At 46.0% G+C, this 21,646-nt stretch overlaps 1 protein-coding gene across 2 annotated transcripts; it reads left to right on the forward strand.

Annotated features, from left to right (window-relative positions):
• Positions 1-4,424: 4,424 nt before the first annotated feature.
• LOC309522073 (cyclin-dependent kinase 4 inhibitor B-like) lies at positions 4,425-13,593 on the forward strand. 2 transcript variants are annotated; one of them, XM_082205288.1, is made up of 3 exons: positions 4,425-4,662; positions 5,580-6,314; positions 12,721-13,593. In XM_082205288.1, exons 2-3 carry the CDS (start codon positions 6,150-6,152, stop codon positions 12,976-12,978), a joined length of 423 nt encoding a protein of 140 aa, XP_082061414.1. In that variant the 5' UTR covers positions 4,425-4,662; positions 5,580-6,149; the 3' UTR covers positions 12,979-13,593. The 2 variants fall into 2 exon arrangements, with proteins under 2 accessions (XP_082061414.1, XP_082061415.1); XM_082205289.1 differs by having other exon boundaries at positions 5,774-6,314.
• Positions 13,594-21,646: the final 8,053 nt, after the last annotated feature.

Consider the following 21,646-nt stretch of genomic DNA (forward strand, 5'->3'; position numbering starts at 1 on the left):
GCTGGGTTTCCCAGGTGGGTGCCTTTCATTGTAAAAAGCCTATCCCCGTTCTGTGCTCTTCTGGAGAGTCATACAATCGTAGAGTTGGAAGGGACCTCAACGGTCATGTAGTCCAACCCTCTGCAATGCAGGAATATCCGCTCAAGCTTCCATGACAGATGGCCATCCAACCTCTGAGGAAGGAGAGTCCACCACATCTTGTGGGAGTCTGTTCCACTGTCTAACAGCTCTTACTGTCAGAAAGTTTTTCCATATGTTTAGTTGGAATCTTCTTTCTTGTAGCTTGAAGCCATGGGTTCGAGACCTACCCTCCAGAGCAGGAGAAAACAAGCTTAGTCCCTCTTCCATGTGACAGCCCTTGAGATATTTGAAGATGGCTCTCATATCTCCTCTCAGCCTCCTCTTTCCCAGGCTAAACATCCTCAGCTCCTTCAACTCCTCCTCATCAGGTTTGGTTTCCAGACCCTTGGTCGCCCTCCTCTGCACACCTTCCAGCTTGTCAACATCCATCTTAAATTGTGGTGCCCAGAACTGGACACAGCATTCCTGTCCTTATCCTGTCACCATTAAGGATCACTTTGTAAAGTCATGTGACTTGTCGAAAAGCACGCTTAAACTGTCAGGTGTAAAGGCTGTGTACAATTAAAGCACACTTCTTCCCCCAGAGAAGACTGGGAACTGTAATTTACCACTCAGAGAGCTACAATTCCCAGCAGCCTAAAAGAACTATAGGATTGTTTCAGGGATGTCATGTGCTTTAAATGTAGGGCATGTAGTTGTCTAAGTCTGAAGAAAAAGCACCTGTGAGCCCACATGCCAGTTTCCTTCTTTAAAAGACCATATTCTTGCCCTTATAGCTGTTTTTATTGCAGGGGTGCCACAGCAATGGAGAATTCTACCTGTGATACTACTGAGTGAAACTTTGCCAGCTTCCAGTTTCTAAATGAGTTCCCCTAGGGCAGGCATGGACAAGTAGAGCGGAGGACAAGTACAAGTATATTCAGAGCTGATGAAATGGCTGGGCCAAAGCTGAAACGTCGCTCAGTTGCGGATATGCCTGGAAGCGAAAGGAAAGAAAATTATTTACAATGCTGTAAAGAAAAATATTGCATAGGAACCTGGAATGTAAGATCCATGTACAATGGTAAGCTGGATGTGGTCAAAAATGAGATGGCAAGAATAAATATTGACATCCTGGGCATCAGTGAACTAAAATGGATGGGAATGGGCGAATTCAGTTCAGATGACCATCATATCTACTACTGTGGGCAAGAATCCCGTAGAAGAAATGGAGTGGCCCTCATAGTCAACAAAAGAGTGGCGAAAGCCATACTGGGATGCAATCTCAAAAATGATAGAATGATCTCGATACGAATCCAAGGCAGACCTTTTAACTTCACAGTAATCCAAGTTTATGCACCAACTACCAGTGCTGAAGAAACTGAAATTGACCAGTTCTATGAAGACTTACAACACCTTATAGAAATGACACCAAAGAAGGATGTTCTTCTCATTATAGGGGATTGGAATGCTAAAGTAGGGAGTCAAGAGATAAAAGGAATAACTGGCAAGTTTGGCAAGGTTACCACAACAAAAGACAAAAGTGGAAAGGACCTAACAGAAGCAGAAGGCATCAAGAAGAGGTGGCAAGAATACACAGAGGAATTATACCAGATAGATATGGAAGTCTCGTACACTCCAGGTAGTGTGGTTGCTGACCTTGAGCCAGACATCCTGGAGAGTGAAGTCAAATGGGCCTTAGAAAGCACTGCTAATAACAAAGCCAGTGGAAGCGATGATATTCCAGCTGAACTATTTAAAATTTTAAAAGATGATGCTGTTAAGGTGCTACATTCAATATGCCAGCAAGTTTGGAAAACTCAGCAGTGGCCAGAGGACTGGAGAAGATCAGTCTACATCCCAATCCCAAAGAAGGGCAATGCCAAAGAATGCTCCAACTACCACACAATTGCACTCATTTCACATGCTAGCAAGGTTATGCTTAAAATTCTACAAGGCAGGCTTAAGCAGTATGTGGACCGAGAACTCCCAGAAGTGCAAGCTGGATTTCGAAGGGGCAGAGGAACCAGAGACCAAACTGCAAACATGCGCTGGATTATGGAGAAAGCTAGAGAGTTCCAGAAAGACATCTACTTCTGCTTCATTGACTATGCAAAAGTCTTTGACTGTGTCGACCACAGCAAACTATGGCAAGTGCTTAAAGAAATGGGAGTGCCTGATCACCTCATCTGTCTCCTGAGAAATCTCTATGTGGGACAAGAAGCTACGGTTAGAACTGGATATGGAACAACAGATTGGTTCAAAATTGGGAAAGGAGTATGACAAGGCTGTATATTGTCTCCCTGCTTATTTAACTTAAATGCAGAATTCATCATGTGAAAGGCTGGACTGGATGAATCCCAAGCCGGAATTAAGATTGCCGGAAGAAATATCAACAACCTCAGATATGCAGATGACACAACTTTGATGGCAGAAAGTGAGGAGGATTTAAAGAACCTTTTAATGAGGGTGAAAGAGGAGAGTGCACAATATGGTCTGAAGCTCAATATCAAAAAAACGAAGATCATGGCCACTGGTCCCATCACCTCCTGGCAAATAGAAGGGGAAGAAATGGAGGCAGTGAGAGATTTTACTTTCTTGGGTTCCATGATCACCGTGGATGGTGACAGCAGTCACGAAATTAAAAGACGCCTGCTTCTGGGAAGAAAAGCAATGACAAACCTAGACAGCACCTTAAAAAGCAGAGACATCACCTTGCCAACAAAGGTCCGTATTGTTAAAGCTATGGTTTTCCCAGTAGTGATGTATGGAGGTGAGAGCTGGACCATAAAGAAGGCTGATCGCCAAAGAATTGATGCTTTTGAATTACGGTGCTGGAGGAGACTCTTGAGAGTCCCATGGACTGCAAGAAGATCAAACCTATCCATTCTTAAGGAAATCAACCCTGAGTGCTCACTGGAAGGACAGATCCTGAAGCTGAGGCTCCAATATTTTGGTCACATCTTGAGAAGAGAAGACTCCCTGGGAAAGTCCCTGATGCTGGGAAAGATGGAGGGCACAAGGAGAAGGGGACGACAGAGGACGAGATGGCTGGACAGTGTTTTTGAAGCGACTAACATGAGTTTGACCAAACTGCGGGAGGCAGTGGAAGACAGGAGTGCCTGGCATGCTCTGGTCCATGGGGTCACAAAGCGTTGGACATGACTAAACGACTAAACAACAACAACAGGGCAGGCATAGGCACACTCGGCCCTCCAGATGTTTTGAGACTACAACTCCCATCATCCCTGACCACTGGTCCTGTTAGCTAGGGATGATGGGAGTTTTAGTCAAAAAACATCTGGAGGGCCGAGTTTGCCTATGCCTGCCCAAGGGCAGGAGCAACCAACAGGGTGCCTTTCAGATATTCCAGCGATGGGGTACCTGTCGTCCTCCAGATGTTCTTGAACTACAAATCCCATCATCCCTGACTATGGACCAGCCCTTCTGGAACTGATGGGAGCTGTAGGCCTCAACATCTGGAAGGCAATTCCCAATAAACTGGCAGAGAAAACAAATGCATGATGCAAAATCAGGTAAGTTAGAGCAGGGGTAAGCAAACTTTTCCAGCAGGGGGCCGGTCCACTGTCCCTCAGACCTTGTGGGGGATCAGACTATATTTTTTGGGGGGGGGAGAGAACAAATTCCTATGCACCACAAATAACCCAGAGATGCATTTTAAATAAAAACACACATTCTACTCATGTAAAAACACACTGATTCCTGGACCATCCGTGGGCCGGATTTAGAAGGCGATTGGGCTGGATCCAGCCCCTGGGCCTTAGTTTGCCTACCCATGAGATAGCACCTTCTCACCACCACCACCAATGTCAGAAAACACAGGCTTACTTAAGTGAAGCATCAGGTTTGTAAATAAATAAACACACACAAAAAAAAACAGAATCGCAAGACAGGCCTGCAGCCGAATATTGCAGTATGGAGTAGTCCTGAATAGAATGTTTCATTCTGTTCCTTGTCTCCCCTCCTTTTCTGTCATTTGCCTTCTGTGGCCAACTGAGCACAGCTCTTGGGGCTATTTTTATTTATGTATTTCTGCACACCTCGGGATTTGCTGATACTGCGCCATTTTTGTGTGGGTAGTACTGTTTCGGCTGCTTAAACAATAGCACTCTGTACGCTGTTGTGGAAAGAGAAGGAATGATTCTGCCCCATCTTATGGGCAAAGGCAGCAGCTCTGAGTAAAAGCCCAAGTCCCCGTCTGTTGCCCTGGAAGAAGATGGAGTTCAGGGAGCACAGCTTCTGCTGCAGCCCTAACAAAAAAGTCAGCTGTATATTTATAGGAGTCTAGAAACTGACTGCTCAGCACAAGTCCGTTTCTGGGAATGAATCTGTAGCATATGACAGGACAAGTCTAGGCTTGTTCTGAGAGGGTTCCCTGTTACGGAACATACTAAATGGAGGCAAGTCTAGGCTTGTCTAGCGAATACATATTCTCTGTCTGGAGTGAAACAGATGACAAGGAGCTTTGCCACTTAAAAATGGTTCAGAGGCTTCAAACGCACCGTGCATTGAAAGCAGGTGGCATCTCCCAAAGAATTCTGGGGATTTTAGTGGACCCTTCACAGAGAGCTACAACGCCAGGTAAGCACCCTTTACAAACTTCAGTTCCCAGGATCCTCTGGGGGAAATCGTGTACTCCAAACATACGGCGCATACGCAGCCAGGTTTGCAGAGAAAGTGGGGTGTCGCAGGAGTCAGAAAGTAGAGGAGGAAAGAAAAGAAAAGAAAAGACGAGGCTGAGGGCACACATCTTGCCCAGATTTTTTTTTTTAAAACAGGATACTTTCTTCACGGGTTCCCTCCCCGCTCCCCAACCACCATCAAATCACAGAGCACGTCTCTCTCCATCGCTCTGAACCGGTCTTGCGCTGCCAAGCCGGGCTATGGTGCAAAAGCATAGATCCAAGTCCTTGTGGGTCCCCATATATATTTTTAACAAACTCTCTCCTCAAAACCACCATCAAGTCACAGGTCACCCGCTACGGCCAGAGGTGGGTTGTGCGCTTCGCAGCCATGCTGCGTAAAAATCCTACCTCCGATTAGTCTTTTTGTGATACTTGCCAGCAGCGGATCTTTGAATTATTATTATTATTTGCTATTAATGTAAATCAACTTGCTTCTGACTTTTGGGGCGGCGGGGTGTAAAACCAGAGGGATTCAACATCACAGCAAACGTTTTGCCAGACCCTTGTGGAAAAGCAAACAATGACTGCACCAAAACTATACATTTAGAGCACATCCTTTCGCACAACGTATCCCGGGAGCTGCAGTTTGTTAAGGGTGCTGGGAATTGTAGCTTTTCGGGGGGCAAACTACAGTGTGATGTGTGCACAGCTAATCTGTGTGTGTGTGAGAGAGAGAGATAGGTGTTCCTATGAAGGCTTTCTTGTATGTTTGTATGTGAGGAATGCGAGAACGGGGTGTGGGGGGAGGAGAGAAAGGCGGGGGGGACGACGATGATGCACAGAGCACTCTCAAAATGCCAGATGCGCCCACAGCTTGGCGACCCCCTGGACTGTGCATGCAGAAAAGCAGCACCTCAGGGTGGCAGGCTTTATGCTAGCTTGCTACAGGCGAGGACCTCTTCCCAGAGAGCCCTTAAGGGGGAGCGGATGTCCAGCTGCCGTTCTCGGAGTGACCCACTTTTGATGGGGACGTTCCTGCACATTCGCCTCCGCTGTCCCGGTCCTAGGCTTGTTCCTCATCGCGACGTCGGGCCGCCGAGAGAGGGAGCCAGCGGGCCTGGATAGAGACCTGCGGATCCGTGGGAAAGGACGAAGGGAGACGCAACCCAGCGCAGGATAAGAGTGGACTGGACGGCTCCGCCCGCCGGGGAAGGTCTGCTCGAAGGGCGTCCGCGCCGTCGGGAAGCGGGCAAAGTCGACCGAGAACCGAGTCCTGGTCACAGGCGAAGGAGGGGAGATCGCTGCTGCGTCCTTGCGCGGACGCCGGGAGGGATCCCTCTGATGATCTGACGGATCCTTTGAGGGAGCCCGGCAGTAGGGCACCAAGGGGGCCGGCTGCATAGATGCCCTACTGACAACCCGTGAGGTCTTCGGCTTCGTGGGATGGATCCTGCCCCCGGCTCGGACATGGATGGAGGGGGCGGCCGCGGCGAGGCGGATGAGCTGGCCAACGCCGCTGCCCGGGGAGACCTGGAGACCTTGAGGCGGCTGCTGGATGGTGGGGCGCACCCCAACGCGGTGAATCGCTTCGGCAGGGCCCCGATCCAGGTAGGTCCGTCCGGGGACAGTAGGAGGAAGGCCGGAGAGCCATAGATAGGTGGGTGAGAGACTGCCGGGGGGAGTAGCCAGGATTTAAGTTGGGGTGCGGGCAGGACACCCACCTGTCGCCATTCTCTGTAGACCAAATTCGGAATGAAATGTCTCCACACCAATTGACTTGTTTTTCACTCTAAGTGGCCAGGAAATAAATGGTCAAAACTTTTCAAATATTCTGATCATTTCTACTTTAAGTTAAGTATTTTTTATTATTATTTGATTTAGGTGTCAGGGCAGCTGACCCCCTGATCCCGCCCATGGCTGAAATTTTAAACGTGAGGTTTAGAGGTGCGGAGTATGAGTACCACTCGGGGGCTAAACTAGATTTATTGGGGGCTTTGCAGAGAGGGGCTTATTTTGGGGAGGGGGTTAGTTTTAACAACCCATAGTCAACCCGTGTCCAGTGAGAGTCAGATCCTAGTAGCTGTTCATTCCTAGCTATGCGCGCGCCATACATTTAACGCGCATCCATTCCTCTCAAAGAAACTTGGGAACTGTAGTTTAAGGGTGCTGAGGACCCCGCATAGTACCGTGGTTAGAGTGCTGGACTTGGACCTTGGAGTCCAGGGTTCAAATCTTCACTCAGCCCTGAAGCATACTCGTAGCGACCTTGGAGTTAGTCACTGCCTTCTGTCGACCTAACCTACCTCACAGAGTCCTTGTGAAGATTAAACAAGGAGGGGCAGAACCACAGAGGCCGTTTGAATTCCTTGGAGGGAAAAGGTGGGATTTAGCTGCAGTAAATAAATACACAAACTGAAGCTCTGGGAGGGGGTGAATTAAGGTTCCCAGGATTTGGAAGGGGTATGTGTGCTTTGAACTGTATGGCGTGCACGCAGTAACCCAGGTGTGCTTTAAAACAGTGGCGTAGCGTGGGTTGTCAGCACCCGGGGCAAGGCAAGTAATTTGCACCCCCTAACCCGTGGATTTGCGCCCCCTAACCCTAACCCCCAGATGTTGCGCCCGGTGCGGCCGCCCACCCCCCACCCCCCACGCTACGCCACTGCTTTAAAATCACCTTCCTGGAAGTAGAAGGCTTATGCAGGGCCCTGATCCAAAACACGCTTGCTCGGAAGTCCCCTCGATGGCACTGGAATTTACCTTCCTAGGCTCAGCCCACGATGCAACCTACAAATTTGGCGCGTTCCAAAACACAGGACTGATCATCCCCCCACCCAAAAAATAACCACACCCAAACTCAGGTGGAAGAGGAGGAGTCAAACCAGATTACACCCAGATCCGCAATACAGTAATTAATCACAGTTTGTGTGTGCCGCTGACTGACCTAGCGAGCGAGCAGCCTGTTTAAAATTGGGGGGGGGGGCAGGATTTAACGTCCACCCTTTTAACGTCCATCAGTGGCAAATGGATCCATGAAAAGTTAGAAAAGTTGTTCGGATGAACCCTAAACGCTGGAGGATTGGCTTCTGCCACCCCCAAGTTTGGGTCCATGTTGCGCAGCTTGCCCTGTCCGAGGAAACTAAAAATAAATAAAATAAAATAGAAAGGTGAACAAAATGATTGGAGAATAAAATTATTGGAGCAATCGCTGTCCCAGGTTCGGACTCTCATCCCCGCGCCCACCGCCAAACAACAGCAACCACAGTGTCGTCTTTGGAAAATACTACAGTATATTTAAATAAGGATCTTGTTTCAGTTTATGTTTACGTAACAGAAGTACAGTGGTACCTGTGGTTAAGAACTTAATTCGTTCTGGAGGTCTGTTCTTAACCTGAAACTGTTCTTAACCTGAAGCACCACTTTAGCTAATGGGGCCTCCTGCTGCCGCTGCACGGTTTCTGTTCTCATCCTGAAGCAAAGTTCTTAACCAGACTGAGGTAATATTTCTGAGTTAGAGGAGTCTGTAACCTGAAGCGTATGTAACCCGAGGTACCACTGTACTGTATAGAACAGATCCCCACTTCGGAAACAGATTTCAATACCAAATATTAACATTTCAAGTGAGGAGAAACAGCTCCCTAATAATACATTCAGTTACCAGAATGTGTCCTGTTTTATTCTCAAAACGATTTGAGACCCTCCCAAAGTCTGTCTTCTCAACCTTATAAAACGCAACCATTTAAAACACATGACATCCCCCCCCAAGAATTCTGAGATGTGTTGTTTACCCCTCACACGAAACTACAGACTGGGGGTGGGGGGTGGGCTGGAGTCGTGTGCTTCAAATATATGGTGTCTGCCTAGACTGAGAAGAGAGAATGAAAAATCACTGCAACCCCGAAATGACTGGAGACATTAGACTAAAATCTAGAATTAATCATCAACCATATACATATTCATCTCACTCTTATTCATAAGCTGTCAACTTTTCCCCTTTTTTCAGGGAAATTCCCTTATTCCGAATAGGATTCCTCGCAAGCAAAGGGAAAAGATGACAGCTATACTCTTATTTAACCTCATTGGGGTTTCTTTGTTTTTCACAATGGGAAAAGTTGCTTTTAAAAGTCACCTGGGGGTCACACATCTCTCAAAAACTACCTCCCCTTTTCTGTTCTGGGTTTTATTCTAACTTTTTGATTCCGTAGCTGGAGATCGAGAAATCCAACTCAGATTTCAACCGACGGCGGCAACTCAGCCTCACTGACCGATTAATTTAAAGTTCTTTGCATGAACACACACGAAACCTCATACCAATAACTAACTTAGTTGGTCTCTAAGGTGCTACTGGAAGGAATTATTTTGTTTTGTTTTGTTTCGACTACGGCAGACCAACACGGCTACCTACCAGCATGAAATGAGCTAGCGAAACAGAGAAAAGACTTCGGGTATGAAATGCTATTCGTGTCTACTCAGAAGTAAGCCCCATTGAGGTTAACAGAAGGCTAGCGCTCATGTAAAGTGAGTATTACATGCAATCATGAGAGCCGACTCCTAGGGGCCAAAGTCCCTTCGGGCCCCCACCCCCATAAAATATTGAGGGGCCCAGGCTGCCATGGACTTAGCCAGGGGGAGGCAGGGAGGGGCCAATTAAGTAAATAAATAAAAATACTTAACTGACCAATTGTGTCACAGATAACTGGGTTCTGCCCCCCACCCAATAAATCGTGGCTACGCCCATGGACGACCTCCCCCCCCAGTTGAGGGGGATTCTCATTCAAATGGTGTGTGTGTCACATCATGTGATCGATTATGCGGGGTAGGGCTTAGTTGCCCCCCCCAATATTTTAATCAAGTTGCCCCCCACCCCGCGATTCTAACCGCATTAACCTGGGAGTAAGCCCCGCGCTGGATTTTGTAAGGCTCCCTTCCAGCCTTGCATGTTTTTAAAACTAAGATTTGCAAGCTCTTCTTCGGCAACCGGAGTTGCCCCCAAACCTCCAACGTTTTTAAGCTCAATGGAGCTTACTTTCGAGTGATCGCGGATTATACGTTCGCGCTCTTAGGCAGCTGCACTCTTTGATTTTATCAACGCGCGAAATCAAGCAGAAAACGGGCATGACATTTTGAAGCAGAGAGAGGCAAAAAGAGGACCAGAGATATCAGTACAGTATAGTGGTACCTCGGGTTACATATGCTTCAGGTTACATACGCGTCAGGTTATAGACTCTGCTAACCCAGAAATAGTGCTTCAGGTTAAGAACTTTGCTTCAGGATGAGAACAGAAATCGTGCTCTGGCGGCGCGGCGGCTGCAGGAGGCCCCATTAGCTAAAGTGGTGCTTCAGGTTAAGAACAGTTTCAGGTTAAGTACAGACCTCCGGAACGAATTAAGTACTTAACCCGAGGTACCACTGTACTATATTCCAGATTTGGGTATAGATAATTAGAATTACAATAAGTCTGTTTTAAAATAAAAACGCAACCCGCACGGATATCCCTTCTTTTACAGAGGAGTGAGCTTTTTACAGAGGAGTGAGCACAGAGGTCGTGCTTTTTCATTTTGAAAACAAATGCGTTGTTTTTAAAATGGTGCCGATTTAGCACAATCGGGCGCTTAACTCCTTCCATGAACCTGCACCTCTCAGCATCCTAACCTTTGGCCATGCTGGAATTCCAACGTCTGAAGGGCCACACATTCCACATCCTTGGTTTAAACTGCAGGCATAGGCAAACTCCGGCCCTCCAGATGTTTGGGACTACAATTCCCATCATCCCTAGCTAACAGGACCAGTGGTCAGTGATGCTGGGAATTGTAGTCCCAAACATCTGGAGGGCCGGAGTTTGCCTATGCCTGGTTTAAAGCTTCTGCTGTGACGCGTCTTCACTTTTCCTCCTGGCGTCTATAGTTTGAATCCGGCTTCCGGGAAGAAAAGTGAATTCTGGTAGACTTTTACTTCACTGCGCCTCTTTTAGAAATGATACCTTTGTTACTAATGCCAGTCAGTCATTGTATTAAACTGAAGTGGGGCGGCCCACCCACATTTCTTTGATGGTGCTAGCCCGACTGAATGAAAAAGGGCAGCTTTCATGTTCCCAATTGTAGCAGCTCGTTCCCTCTCCAAATCACAACCACGCGCCAGTTGTTGCATTGCGTTTGTGAATCGATTTACTCTACCTACTCCGCCTCAGCTGGGCTGTGAACAGAGAGCAACGCGGAAGGATGCACAAATTAAATTAAATTAAATTAAATTAATACTGCTTTTTAGTCCTTTTAGGGTCTGAGGCAAAATGGTTCCGTCAAGCAGAGGTTTCGTTTGCGTCCGTCCAGCTTCGCACTCGTCTCTAGAGATGGCTGCAGCTTTTAATTTAGCATTAGATTCAAACGTCAACCTTGCAGATATAAAAAGCCCTATTTTATTCTATTTTTTTTTAAAAAAAGACTCCGACTTCCTTCCAAGAAAACCACCACCTGAAGATCCAGGCCTTTGGTAAACATTTATTTCTTATAACATTAAAAATGTCAATATTTGGCATTTGATAAGAGTGGCTGCGCTCACTCCCTGCTGCTAGTTCAGCTTTTCTTTCTTCGCTTGGTTTCCTCGCTCGTTTCGTCTCCCTGGTTTTCCTTGCTGCTCAAGAACCGCCCCTCTCACTACAGCCCATCTGGAGAGTTTGCAGACCCGCCTTTCCGAAGCAAGCGCAACGTGCGCGCCAGTTTGGGCTGAGATTGATTCCGTGGGAGCCGTCTTTCTCGAGGGGAAAGAAGCAGCAGAAGCGAATACGGATCCTTTTATCTCCAGCTGGGATCCTTCTGAATAACTCTCTCGAAAGAAAGAATATTAAATTATTATTATTATTATTATTAATAATAATAATAATAATAATAATAATAATAATAATAATTTATTTATACCCCGCCCATGTGGCTGGGTTTCCCCAGCCACTCTGGGTGGCTTCCAACAAAGTATTAAAATAAAAGCCGAGCGTGCTTCCAAAAATATGTATTATTATTATTATTCGGAAGCATGTCCCACCATTTTCAGTTTTATGGGACGCGTTTCCACCCCAAAAAATTGAATGGTATGCACCGTTCGTCATTCTAGGTGTCATGCTATGAATGACTCAACCGGATACCACCTTTAAAAATCTTATTACTGTTGATTATTAAACTTATTAAAACTACTACTACTACTACTTACTCCATCCCCGAGAGAGAGAGGTCTATCAGAAACCTTTCCGTTTCTAGAGATTTGCCCAGTTCCAATAAAGAGCCTCTTGCCAATTTCTCCGAAATGGTCCCTTCGAAGGGCGCGGTGTAAACGCAACTTTAGCCGGATAAAGCCTAGCGGTGTCCTTACCAGACTTTCCGAGGCGTTTGTGGGATGCTTCGCCCCAAGGAAACCCTCTTTATCCCTAGCTTCTGCAACTTGACGTGCGTTCTTTTAGGACTCGCCTTATTTTGTGTTTCTAAGTTATTTTAAACTCTCTTTAATATCGCTTTAATGTTGGGAAACCCCTGGGACCTTAGACGGAGGGGCGGGCAAATAATAATAACAATAACAATAACAATAACAATAACAATAACAATAATAATAATATGATCGCATGATTGACTTTTCAACTTTGACACTGCGCCTTTTAAAGTTCAGATCCAACTTAGGGTACAACAATTCAGGATAAAATAGGGGGGAGGTAAGCCCCGCCCCAATCACATAATCCTATGACGCAGTGCACACACACCATTTGAATGGCAATACCCATCAACTTTACGGGGCGTCCCCCTCAAATATTTTATTGGTGGGACAAAGCCGCCTCGACCCATAGGAGCTGGCTCCTATGAACAGTACACAGATTAGCCCCCCCCAAATTATTTAATCAGAATTATCAGGAGCTAATTAATGCAGCGTGGCGGTCAGGATCTTGGCTATTTCAGCCCGCAGAACATGGCCGCTCCAAGCGCCTAGACGGAAAGCGTAAAGATGCGCAAATCTTGACTTTCCTCTCCTCCTCTCCCTCCAGGTTATGATGATGGGGAACCCCGGGGTAGCTCAGTTGCTTCTGCAAAGAGGAGCGGATCCCAACCGCCCCGACCCGTCCACGGGCACGTTCCCGGTCCACGACGCGGCCCGCGGAGGCTTCCTGGACACGCTGCGGGCGCTGCGCCGAGGGGGCGCTCGCTTCGACGTGCGGGACCGCTGGGGACGCCGCCCGCTGGACTTGGCTGAAGAAAGTGGCCAGAGCCGGGTGGTCAGTTACCTCCAAGAGGCATCGGGCTGAAACTCTCTTGACTTGAGATCCGGGATGAAGTCAGAGGACCAAGGGGAGAGCTCCCCACCCCGCCGCCGCCGGAGGAGGAGAATCGCGGGTGCGTAAACTTAAGACCCTTTGGCTTGGCTCTTGAACGCCACCCGTCAGAGACAAGCGATTTCGGCGCCAGCATAAACTCTACGATCCCGCTTCGTTTGAAATGTGGCTTGTTAGATGTTTACATGCTTCCACTACTCATGGAGAATGGGTATGTCGGTTCGTGGGACAGTGTCTCCTGGTCTCTCACCCATGCCAGTCTCCCATGTACAATGATGTTCTAAAAGGAAACTGAGACAATAGTCCGGGGGTTGGGGATTTATGGCTCCCCAGATTTTGCGGGATGAACAATTCCCATTTATCCTTGACCATGATTCCCCACAGTGGATGGGGTTGGTGTGGCAGTGCTGGATTTAGGGCAGTGTGGGCAGGAGACACCCACACCCTACTCCACCCACAGGGCACTGAGCCAAGGGGGTGCAAAATTGAGAAGATTCATTCTGGGGTGCCTTGCACAGGTTGCCATAGAACCATAGAATTGTAGAGTTGGAAGCCACCGCAAAGGCTCACTTAGTGCAACCGCCTGCACTGCAGCTCTGCTCTGGTTTGTGTTATGGATGTTAACAGTGTTCCTTGTGTGAAAATGTAAATAGCACTTTGAAATGTAGTATTGGGGAGTATTGGGGACGCGGGTGGCGCTGTGGGTTAAACCGCAGAACCTAGGGCTTGCTGATTGGAAGGTCGGCAGTTTGAATCCCTGCGACGGGGTGAGCTCCCGTTGCTCAGTCCCTGCTCCTGCCAACCTAGCAGTTCGAAAGCACGTCAAAGTGCAAGTAGATAAATAGGTACCGCTCCGGTGGGAAGGTAAACGGCGTTTCCGTGCGCTGCTCTGGTTCACCAGAAGCAGCTTAGTCATGCTGGCCACATGACCTGGAAGCTGTATGCCGGCTCCCTCGGCCAATAAAGTGAGATGAGCGCCACATCCCCAGAGTCGGTCACGACTGGACCTAATGGTCAGGGGTCCCTTTACCTTTACCTTATTGGGGAGAATGAAGATTGTGCCAACCTGTCACCTCTTGCCTAAATGCACTCTGCTTCTGTTGCCATGGATTTTCATTTGCACAAGTTATGCCTGTTAGTTTTTCCTTGAAGGCCCCAAGGGAAAAATTAACAGAGGAACAAAAGGGTGAAGGATGGCCTGTGCAATATAATTATGAGGCTAATGCTAATAACACACACATCACCTTGTTTTTTTTATTCATCCGCCAATTTCTTTTTAAGAAGTTCACACAAACGCTTTCGAATTGAATCAAAATGAATCCTTCAATCTGACTATATGAGATAGATAATCCTTATTAACGCCATGCAATCAGGTTTCAAGGAAGCAATGCCTGAATAAATGTGAAACCCTGAAAATGTTAAATATGCAGTCAGGGTGCTTCCAGACAGAAACTGAATATATTGCAAATGGGTCATTGGCAACAAGTTTTAGTTTTTTGCTTTTCACTTATCTGGTTTTTCCTGGGAAAATCTGGATTAAAAGTGAGTGAGGATAGAGATTGCCATTTGTATGCCAACAGCGTTGTGTGACCACTATAAAAAAACATACATACTCAATAGGTATTCTGGATACCTTAGTCAAACCGGCTGAAATGGGAGAGCGTAATTCATTTTATTTGCATTTGTACACTGGCTTTAAGCAGATAACTTTATTAACATAGTGTAGAATCCAGAGAAAGTTCAGGACTGCATTGAAGCCGTGGACAAAGTTAGACATTTAATTCCCAGTTGTTTAATAAAGATTGGTACACACCTAACTTGCACTGGGCTTTGTCTAGGAAAGCAAATCATTATATCCTAAGCCTTCCCTGTAAAAGGAAATCACCGCTAACAACTATTTAAGACAACTTTTTGATTCAGGAAGTGTAAGTTACCGGTAGTTGTTAAGGAGATATCTAGGAATAATCATAAATTAATTAATAATATTTTTTATTTATACCCCACCCTTCCCAGTTCAGAAAACCGGGCTCAGGGTGGCTAACAACAAATTTAAAACACTTAATTGTAGAAGCAGCATAAAATACAGTATAAAACATGAATAACAATAAAATTCAAAGTTCAAAAATTAATTTGGGGAAAATCCACCCAATAAGCATTAGATAGTCACCAGGGCTAGCTGGCTGAATTAGTCCTACTTGGGCCAGCGAGGACTCCAGGGGAGAATTAGCTGTGGAACCAAACAGGATCCTACATTCAGCATCTATGTGCCCCCTTCAAGGAAAGTGTGGAGGGTGGGAACATGAAAATGGGCCTTTTCATGGTGGCTCCCCACTTGCGGATATATGTATCACAGACATGTATGAATGAAAATTGTTTTTTCCCATGTTTTCTGTTGTGCTTTTAATCTTTGCACTGTTTTGTATATTGCTTTGGGTTACATGTTGCAAAGGAAAGCAACTATTAAGTGCAATTAATAGTAATATTCTGGAAATATTGAAGTGTTGTACCGGCCAGGGAGAGACAGGCCCTCACAGAGGTCTACAGAGGCCTGGGCCTCTTCCAGATTTTGAGGCCGTAAGTCATAATAACAATTAAAAATGATGACACATTGAAACAAAACAAAGCACTCCCCCAAAACAGTGAGTTGCTTGCTTATATATAATCAGCTAATTATATGTCAAGGGAGCCCCACTAATTACAGTCTAATCTTGTGCCACCATAACCAATATATATTTATGAGTAGTTATGCAAAAAAGTAAGTTATTTAATATGAAATTATTCTTTATAAGTTAAGAAATCAAGTCGTCTACCAAATCACATCTCTTATTAGCTTAAATTTGCAGCTCTACCCTGAGTGGGTATGTCTCATTTTCATCTGATGTGCACAAAAACAAGTTATGAAACTTATCACGTGCCAAAAAATCTTCAAAGTGGCGCCTTTGAGCTTGAAGCTCAGGTCAAATGGCTTTCCTGGCTCCCTTTCAAATTGGCCCTGGGTAGGAGTATGTCATCTGTAGTCAGAGAGCTACTGCAGGTTCTGCTTGCTGAATAGGGAAGAGTGAGATTTCTTCAGCCTCCTTGCTTAGAACCAAAACTCTCTCTCTCTCTCTCTCTCTCTCTCTCTCTCTCTCTCTCTCTCTCTCTTTCACTGGCCATGAACCAGAAATAGTGAAATTTCCATTCACAGGTTATGATCCACAGAATGTGTCGTGTACATGATTGACACAGACATCCATGGGTGACAGCTGAGAAATTCAGATATATGAAGTGGTATTCGAGTAAGCTGGACTCAGTGTAGACCTGCTCCAATTAATGAACCTAACTTAGCTATGCCCATTGATTTCAATGTATCTGATAAAAACTTACTTGAATATCTCCCATAGTAACGGACTCTTTCGGTACTATTCATGTGCAGCTTGCAAGTTGAAAACTAGCCTCTGTCATCCCAATTTTCAGCAACATCTGAATAGTAATACGTGTAATATGTGCTCCAGCTCTGGCAGGTTTCGGTGGAAGGGTCACTGCTGAATTATTCTATAGTCATTAAGTATAGAGGACTTGAGTAGAAAATGTTTGATCTGCAGATAATCATGGAAGCATATTCTAAGTGAAGGCATTAACGGTTGGATCAGAGAGCCCAAATGGGATGGTTATGATGCTACCTTTCTGAGCCCATTGAACTCAATGGGACTTCTGAGTAGAGCTCTGTGAAGGATCAGGCTCCGGGGGAAGTGAATCTATCAAGTACTTGGACTAGTTAGTATTTCTTAGCCTGTGACAGATTACCATTGGGCTTTACTGACTTGTTTTACTGCTGTTTGGTATTCATGTTATTTAAATAAAAGTATCAATGGACCGCTCACAAGAATCGCCATCTGTTTTTATCCAGTGCCTCTCCTCTTCAGCAGTCAAGTAATTAAATTCAGGGTGAACTTTAAAATCAGTTTTATTAGATTAATTCACAGTAAAGCAAGTGCTTTATTAATTAAAAGCAGACCAGAAAAGCAACCTTTTAAGAAGTTGCAAGCTTACCCAGTTGCAGTGGTGTAGCATGGGGGGTGCAGGGAGGCCGTCCGCACCGGGCGCAACATCTGGGGGGCGCACGCTCGCACTCGTAGCTCTCTGCCCCTACCTGGCTCACTCACTCTCTGAAAATAAACTTGTATTTAGATGCATTTTACTTTAATTACATCAGTATTTCCATAACAAACAATACATGTGGTTAGGGGGTAAGGGTTTCTTTAACTAATCTAGTGGAAGAGACTCGAGTGCTAAAATCCATGGGTTAGGGGGCCTTGCCTTGCCCCGGGTGCTGACAACCCACGCTACGCCACTGCCCAACTGTTAATAATCTATTTAACTAGAAGAAGAAGAAGAGTTTGGATTTGATATCCTGCCTTTCACTCCCCTTCAGGAGTCTCAAAGCGGCTAACATTCTCCTTTCCCTTCCTCCCTCACAACAAACACTCTGTGAGGTGAGTGGGGCTGAGAGACTTCACAGAAGTGTGACTGGCCCAAGGTCACCCAGCAGTTGCATGTGGAGGAGCAGAGACACAAACCCGGTTCCCTAGATTACAAGACTACTGCTCTTAACCACTACACCACACTGGCTCTCACTAGAGCTTCACATTTTTGCTGTTACAAAAGCAAAAAGCCCAACCCCTTTGATTTCCCCATGTGCTCAGAGCAGCTGACCACATACTGTATCTTGTGAACACACAATCCCCAACATCTCCACATAGGGCAGGAAGAGATCCCTTCTTTAAAACCCTGGAGAGGTACTGCCAGTCATCATAGACAATATTGAGCCAATAGGCCTTTAAGACTATAGAAGACAGCTCATGATCATCTCTAGGTGCTAGCCTGCTTTTTCACTGTACTTTAAAAACAAGTATTTTAACCGGTGGTTCCAGTTAGATCATTTTAGCATCTGGACTTAGACTCACAGGACAGGGTCCTTTTTAGGTGACAATATGTAAAACACTAAAGGGACACGGGTGGTGCTGTGGGTTAAACCACAGAGCCTAGTACTTGCCAATCAGAAGATTGGTGGTTCGAATCCCCGCAACGGGGTGAGCTCCCGTTGATCGGTCCCTGCTCCTGCCAACCTAGCAGTTCAAAAGCACGTCAAAGTGCAAGTAGATAAATAGGTACCACTCCGGCGGGAAGGTAAACGGCGTTTCTGTGCGCTGCTCCCGTTCTGCAGAAGCGGCTTAGTCCTGCTGGCCACATGACCTGGAAGCTGTATGCTGGCTCCCTCGGCCAGTAAAGCGAGATGAGCACCGCAACCCCAGAGTCGGCCACGACTGGACCTAATGGCCAGGGGTCCCTTTACCTTTATTATGTAAAACACCACTTACTTCAAAATGAGGGGGCCTTCTGCTCTTTCTGCTGAGAGGTACCCCAGAAGCTGACCCAAAGTCACAGCTTTCAACATGTTTGGGTTGGTTCTTTCCATCTTTATCCCTGTTGGTGAGTAAAGACCAGAGCATGAAGAAATAATACATGAACAACACAAATTAATAACCCTGGGAGCATGCTCCAGAATTCTTAACAGCTTTTGAAATAGGCCTTTTCTCCCTAACAAAAGTGCATACATAGTAATTCAGTGTCTCCCCAGCTTCCAGAAATCCTTCCTCCAAACCCAACCTTTATGTGAGACCTTCGGGTATTATACTTTCACCCTCATACCAGCTGTGATGAAGGCTGAAGTGCACAGAACTCTTTGAGCCAAAAAGGATGCAGAACCTTTCACAAAAGAAGGGTTTGCTCACAGTTATCCAGTGATACCGTGGTCTCTTCTGTTCCTCTACATTTCCCCCTTGGTCTACAGTATTTCAAATTGAAACAGCTTCCAGGGGTGGGGATTCTCCCCCCCCCAATAATCTGAAAACCACTCCTTATTTTAATTGTGCTATAATAAACCACATGCTCTTAGGACTTTTCAAACTGACTAGCCCTTATGCAGTCTGAGAAATAAAACCATGCACAGATACCAGAGTCAGGACTTTCTCCCAGTGAACAATAGGGCTTGTTCATCCTGGAGCAAAATGTAGATTTGCACCTTTCTGTCTCCCCATTAATGCAGAGGCCTCCACGTGACACCCCCAATCTCATTGTTGTTTTGGACCCTTCCCTCTTTAAATGTGGGGTTTCTTTCATTGGAAACTATGAAATCGCTGGGATCAACAAACTCTAAATTTAAAAGGAGGGGGTCAGGTCCAGGGCTGTGAGAATGTTGAGGAAAGGTAGGAGAGGATATATTGATGAAATATTATCTCTCCTCACTCAGGCTTGTGAGTAAGTAGCAGAGCACATTCCCTTGCACATTGCTGGAATCTAGTTGATGGATTCGTGAGAATCATTTGAGTTAAGCAATCCAATCTGGCTTGCCCAGTCTGGATAGTTCCTGGTAAATTTCCCCTTCTGCTTCCCTCTTAAAATAATAACACAACAGTCTTCATTAAAGGTAACAGTAAAGTTTACTTACATTCAGTTCATAGTAGTTTCCTGAAGGCAGGCTTTAGCTTATAGTTGCAGTTACATTTATAGAGATACAAAGTGTGGCTTCATCCTCTGTAAGGATGAGGCATGTGCTGTTAGCTAAGAGCCAGCAGAAAGTAAAGGGCAAAAGTGAGCAAAATGAAGAAAAGAAGGGAAGATGGCTGCGTGACTGACCCTTTTACAGGGTCTGCCAGGGTCACACCCATCTACCTGGTCACACACAGGAGGAAGAGGCTCCAGACCAGGTGTGACAGGAAGTCCTCCTGGCTGAAGCAGCATTCCCCTGTGTGTCGTCTCTGGGCAAACAGGAAATGCTGTATTTGATTGCTTCCGTGATGTTACATCCCACAAGCGCAACACCAGGATGAGCAGGGCATCATGTGGAAATCCCTGCATGAATACAGGAAAATGCAAATGCAAGACCAGGTGCAGACCAAAATACCAAGGGCAACCCACTTACTTGACCTAAAGATGGGTCCTTTTTGCTCCAAACTAGTAGGTAACTAGTAGAATACACAGAGGAATTATACCAGAAAGATATGGATGTCTTGTACATCCCAGGTAGTGTGGTTGCTGACCTTGAGCCAGACATCCTGGAGAGTGAAGCCAAATGGGCCTTAGAAAGCACTACAAATAACAAGGCCAGTGGAAGTGATGGTATTCCAGCTGAACTATTTAAAATTTTAAAACTGCTTGCATGATGCTGTTAAGGTGCTACACTCAATATGCCAGCAAGTTTGGAAAACTCAGCAGTGGCCAGAGGATTGGAGAAGATCAGTCTACATTGCAATCCCAAAGAAGGGCAGTGCTAAAGAATGCTCCAGCCACCACACAATTGCACTCATTTCACATGCTAGCAAGGTTATGCTTAAAATTCTACAAGGAAGGCTCAAGCAGTATGTGGACCGAGAACTCCCAGAAGTGCAAGCTGGATTAAGAAAAGGCAGAGGAACCAGAGACCAAATTGCAAACATGCGCTGGATTATGGAGAAAGCTAGAGAGTTCCAGAAAGACATCTACTTCTGCTTCATTGACTATGCAAAAGCCATTGACTGTGTCGACCACAGCAAACTATGGCAAGTTCTTAAAGAAATGGGAGTGCCTGATCACCTCATCTGTCTCCTGAGAAATCTCTACGTGGGACAAGAAGCTACAGTTAGAACTGGATATGGAACTACGGATTGGTTCAGAATTGGGAAAGGAGTACGACAAGGCTGTATATTGTCTCCCTGCATATTTAACTTATATGCAGAATTCATCATGCGAAAGGCTGGGCTGGATGAATCCCTAGCCGGAATTAAGATTGCCAGAAGAAATATCAACAACCTCAGATATGCAGATGACACAACCTTGATGGCAGAAAGTGAGGAGGAATGAAAGAACCTTTTATTGAGGGTGAAAGAGGAGAGCGCAAAATATGGTCTGAAGCTCAACATCAAAAAAACGAAGATCATGGGCACTGGTTCCATCACCTCCTGGCAAATAGAAGGGGAAGAAATGGAGGCAGTGAGAGATTTTAATTTCTTGGGCTCCATGATCACTGCAGATGGTGACAGCAGCCACGAAATTAAGAGACGTCTGCTTCTTGGGAGAAAAGCAATGACAAACCTAGACAGCATCTTAAAAAGTAAAGACATCACCTTGCGAACAAAGGTCCGTATAGTTAAAGCTATGGTTTTCCCAGTAGTGATGTATGGAAGTGAGAGTTGGACCATAAAGAAGGCTGATCGCCAAAGTATTGATGCTTTTGAATTATGGTGCTGGAGGAGACTCTTGAGAGTCCCATGGACTGCAAGAAGATCAAACCTATCCATTCTGAAGGAAATCAGCCCTGAGTGCTCACTGGAAGGACAGATCCTGAAGCTGAGGCTCCAATACTTTGGCCACCTCATGAGAAGAGAAGACTCCCTGGAAAAGACCCTGATGTTGGGAAAGATGGGGGGCACAGGAGAAGGGGACCACAGAGGACGAGATGGTTGGATAGTGTATTTGAAGCTACCAGCATGAGTTTGACCAAACTGTGGGAGGCAGTAGAAGACAGAAGTGCCTGTCGTGCTCTGGTCCACGGGGTCACGAAGAGTTGGACACGACTAAACGACTAAACAACAACAACAAAGTAGGGACGCGGGTGGCACTG

This window comes from Podarcis vaucheri (genome assembly GCF_965113315.1).
Source record: "Podarcis vaucheri genome assembly, chromosome: 17".
Lineage (NCBI taxonomy): Eukaryota > Metazoa > Chordata > Lepidosauria > Squamata > Lacertidae > Podarcis > Podarcis vaucheri.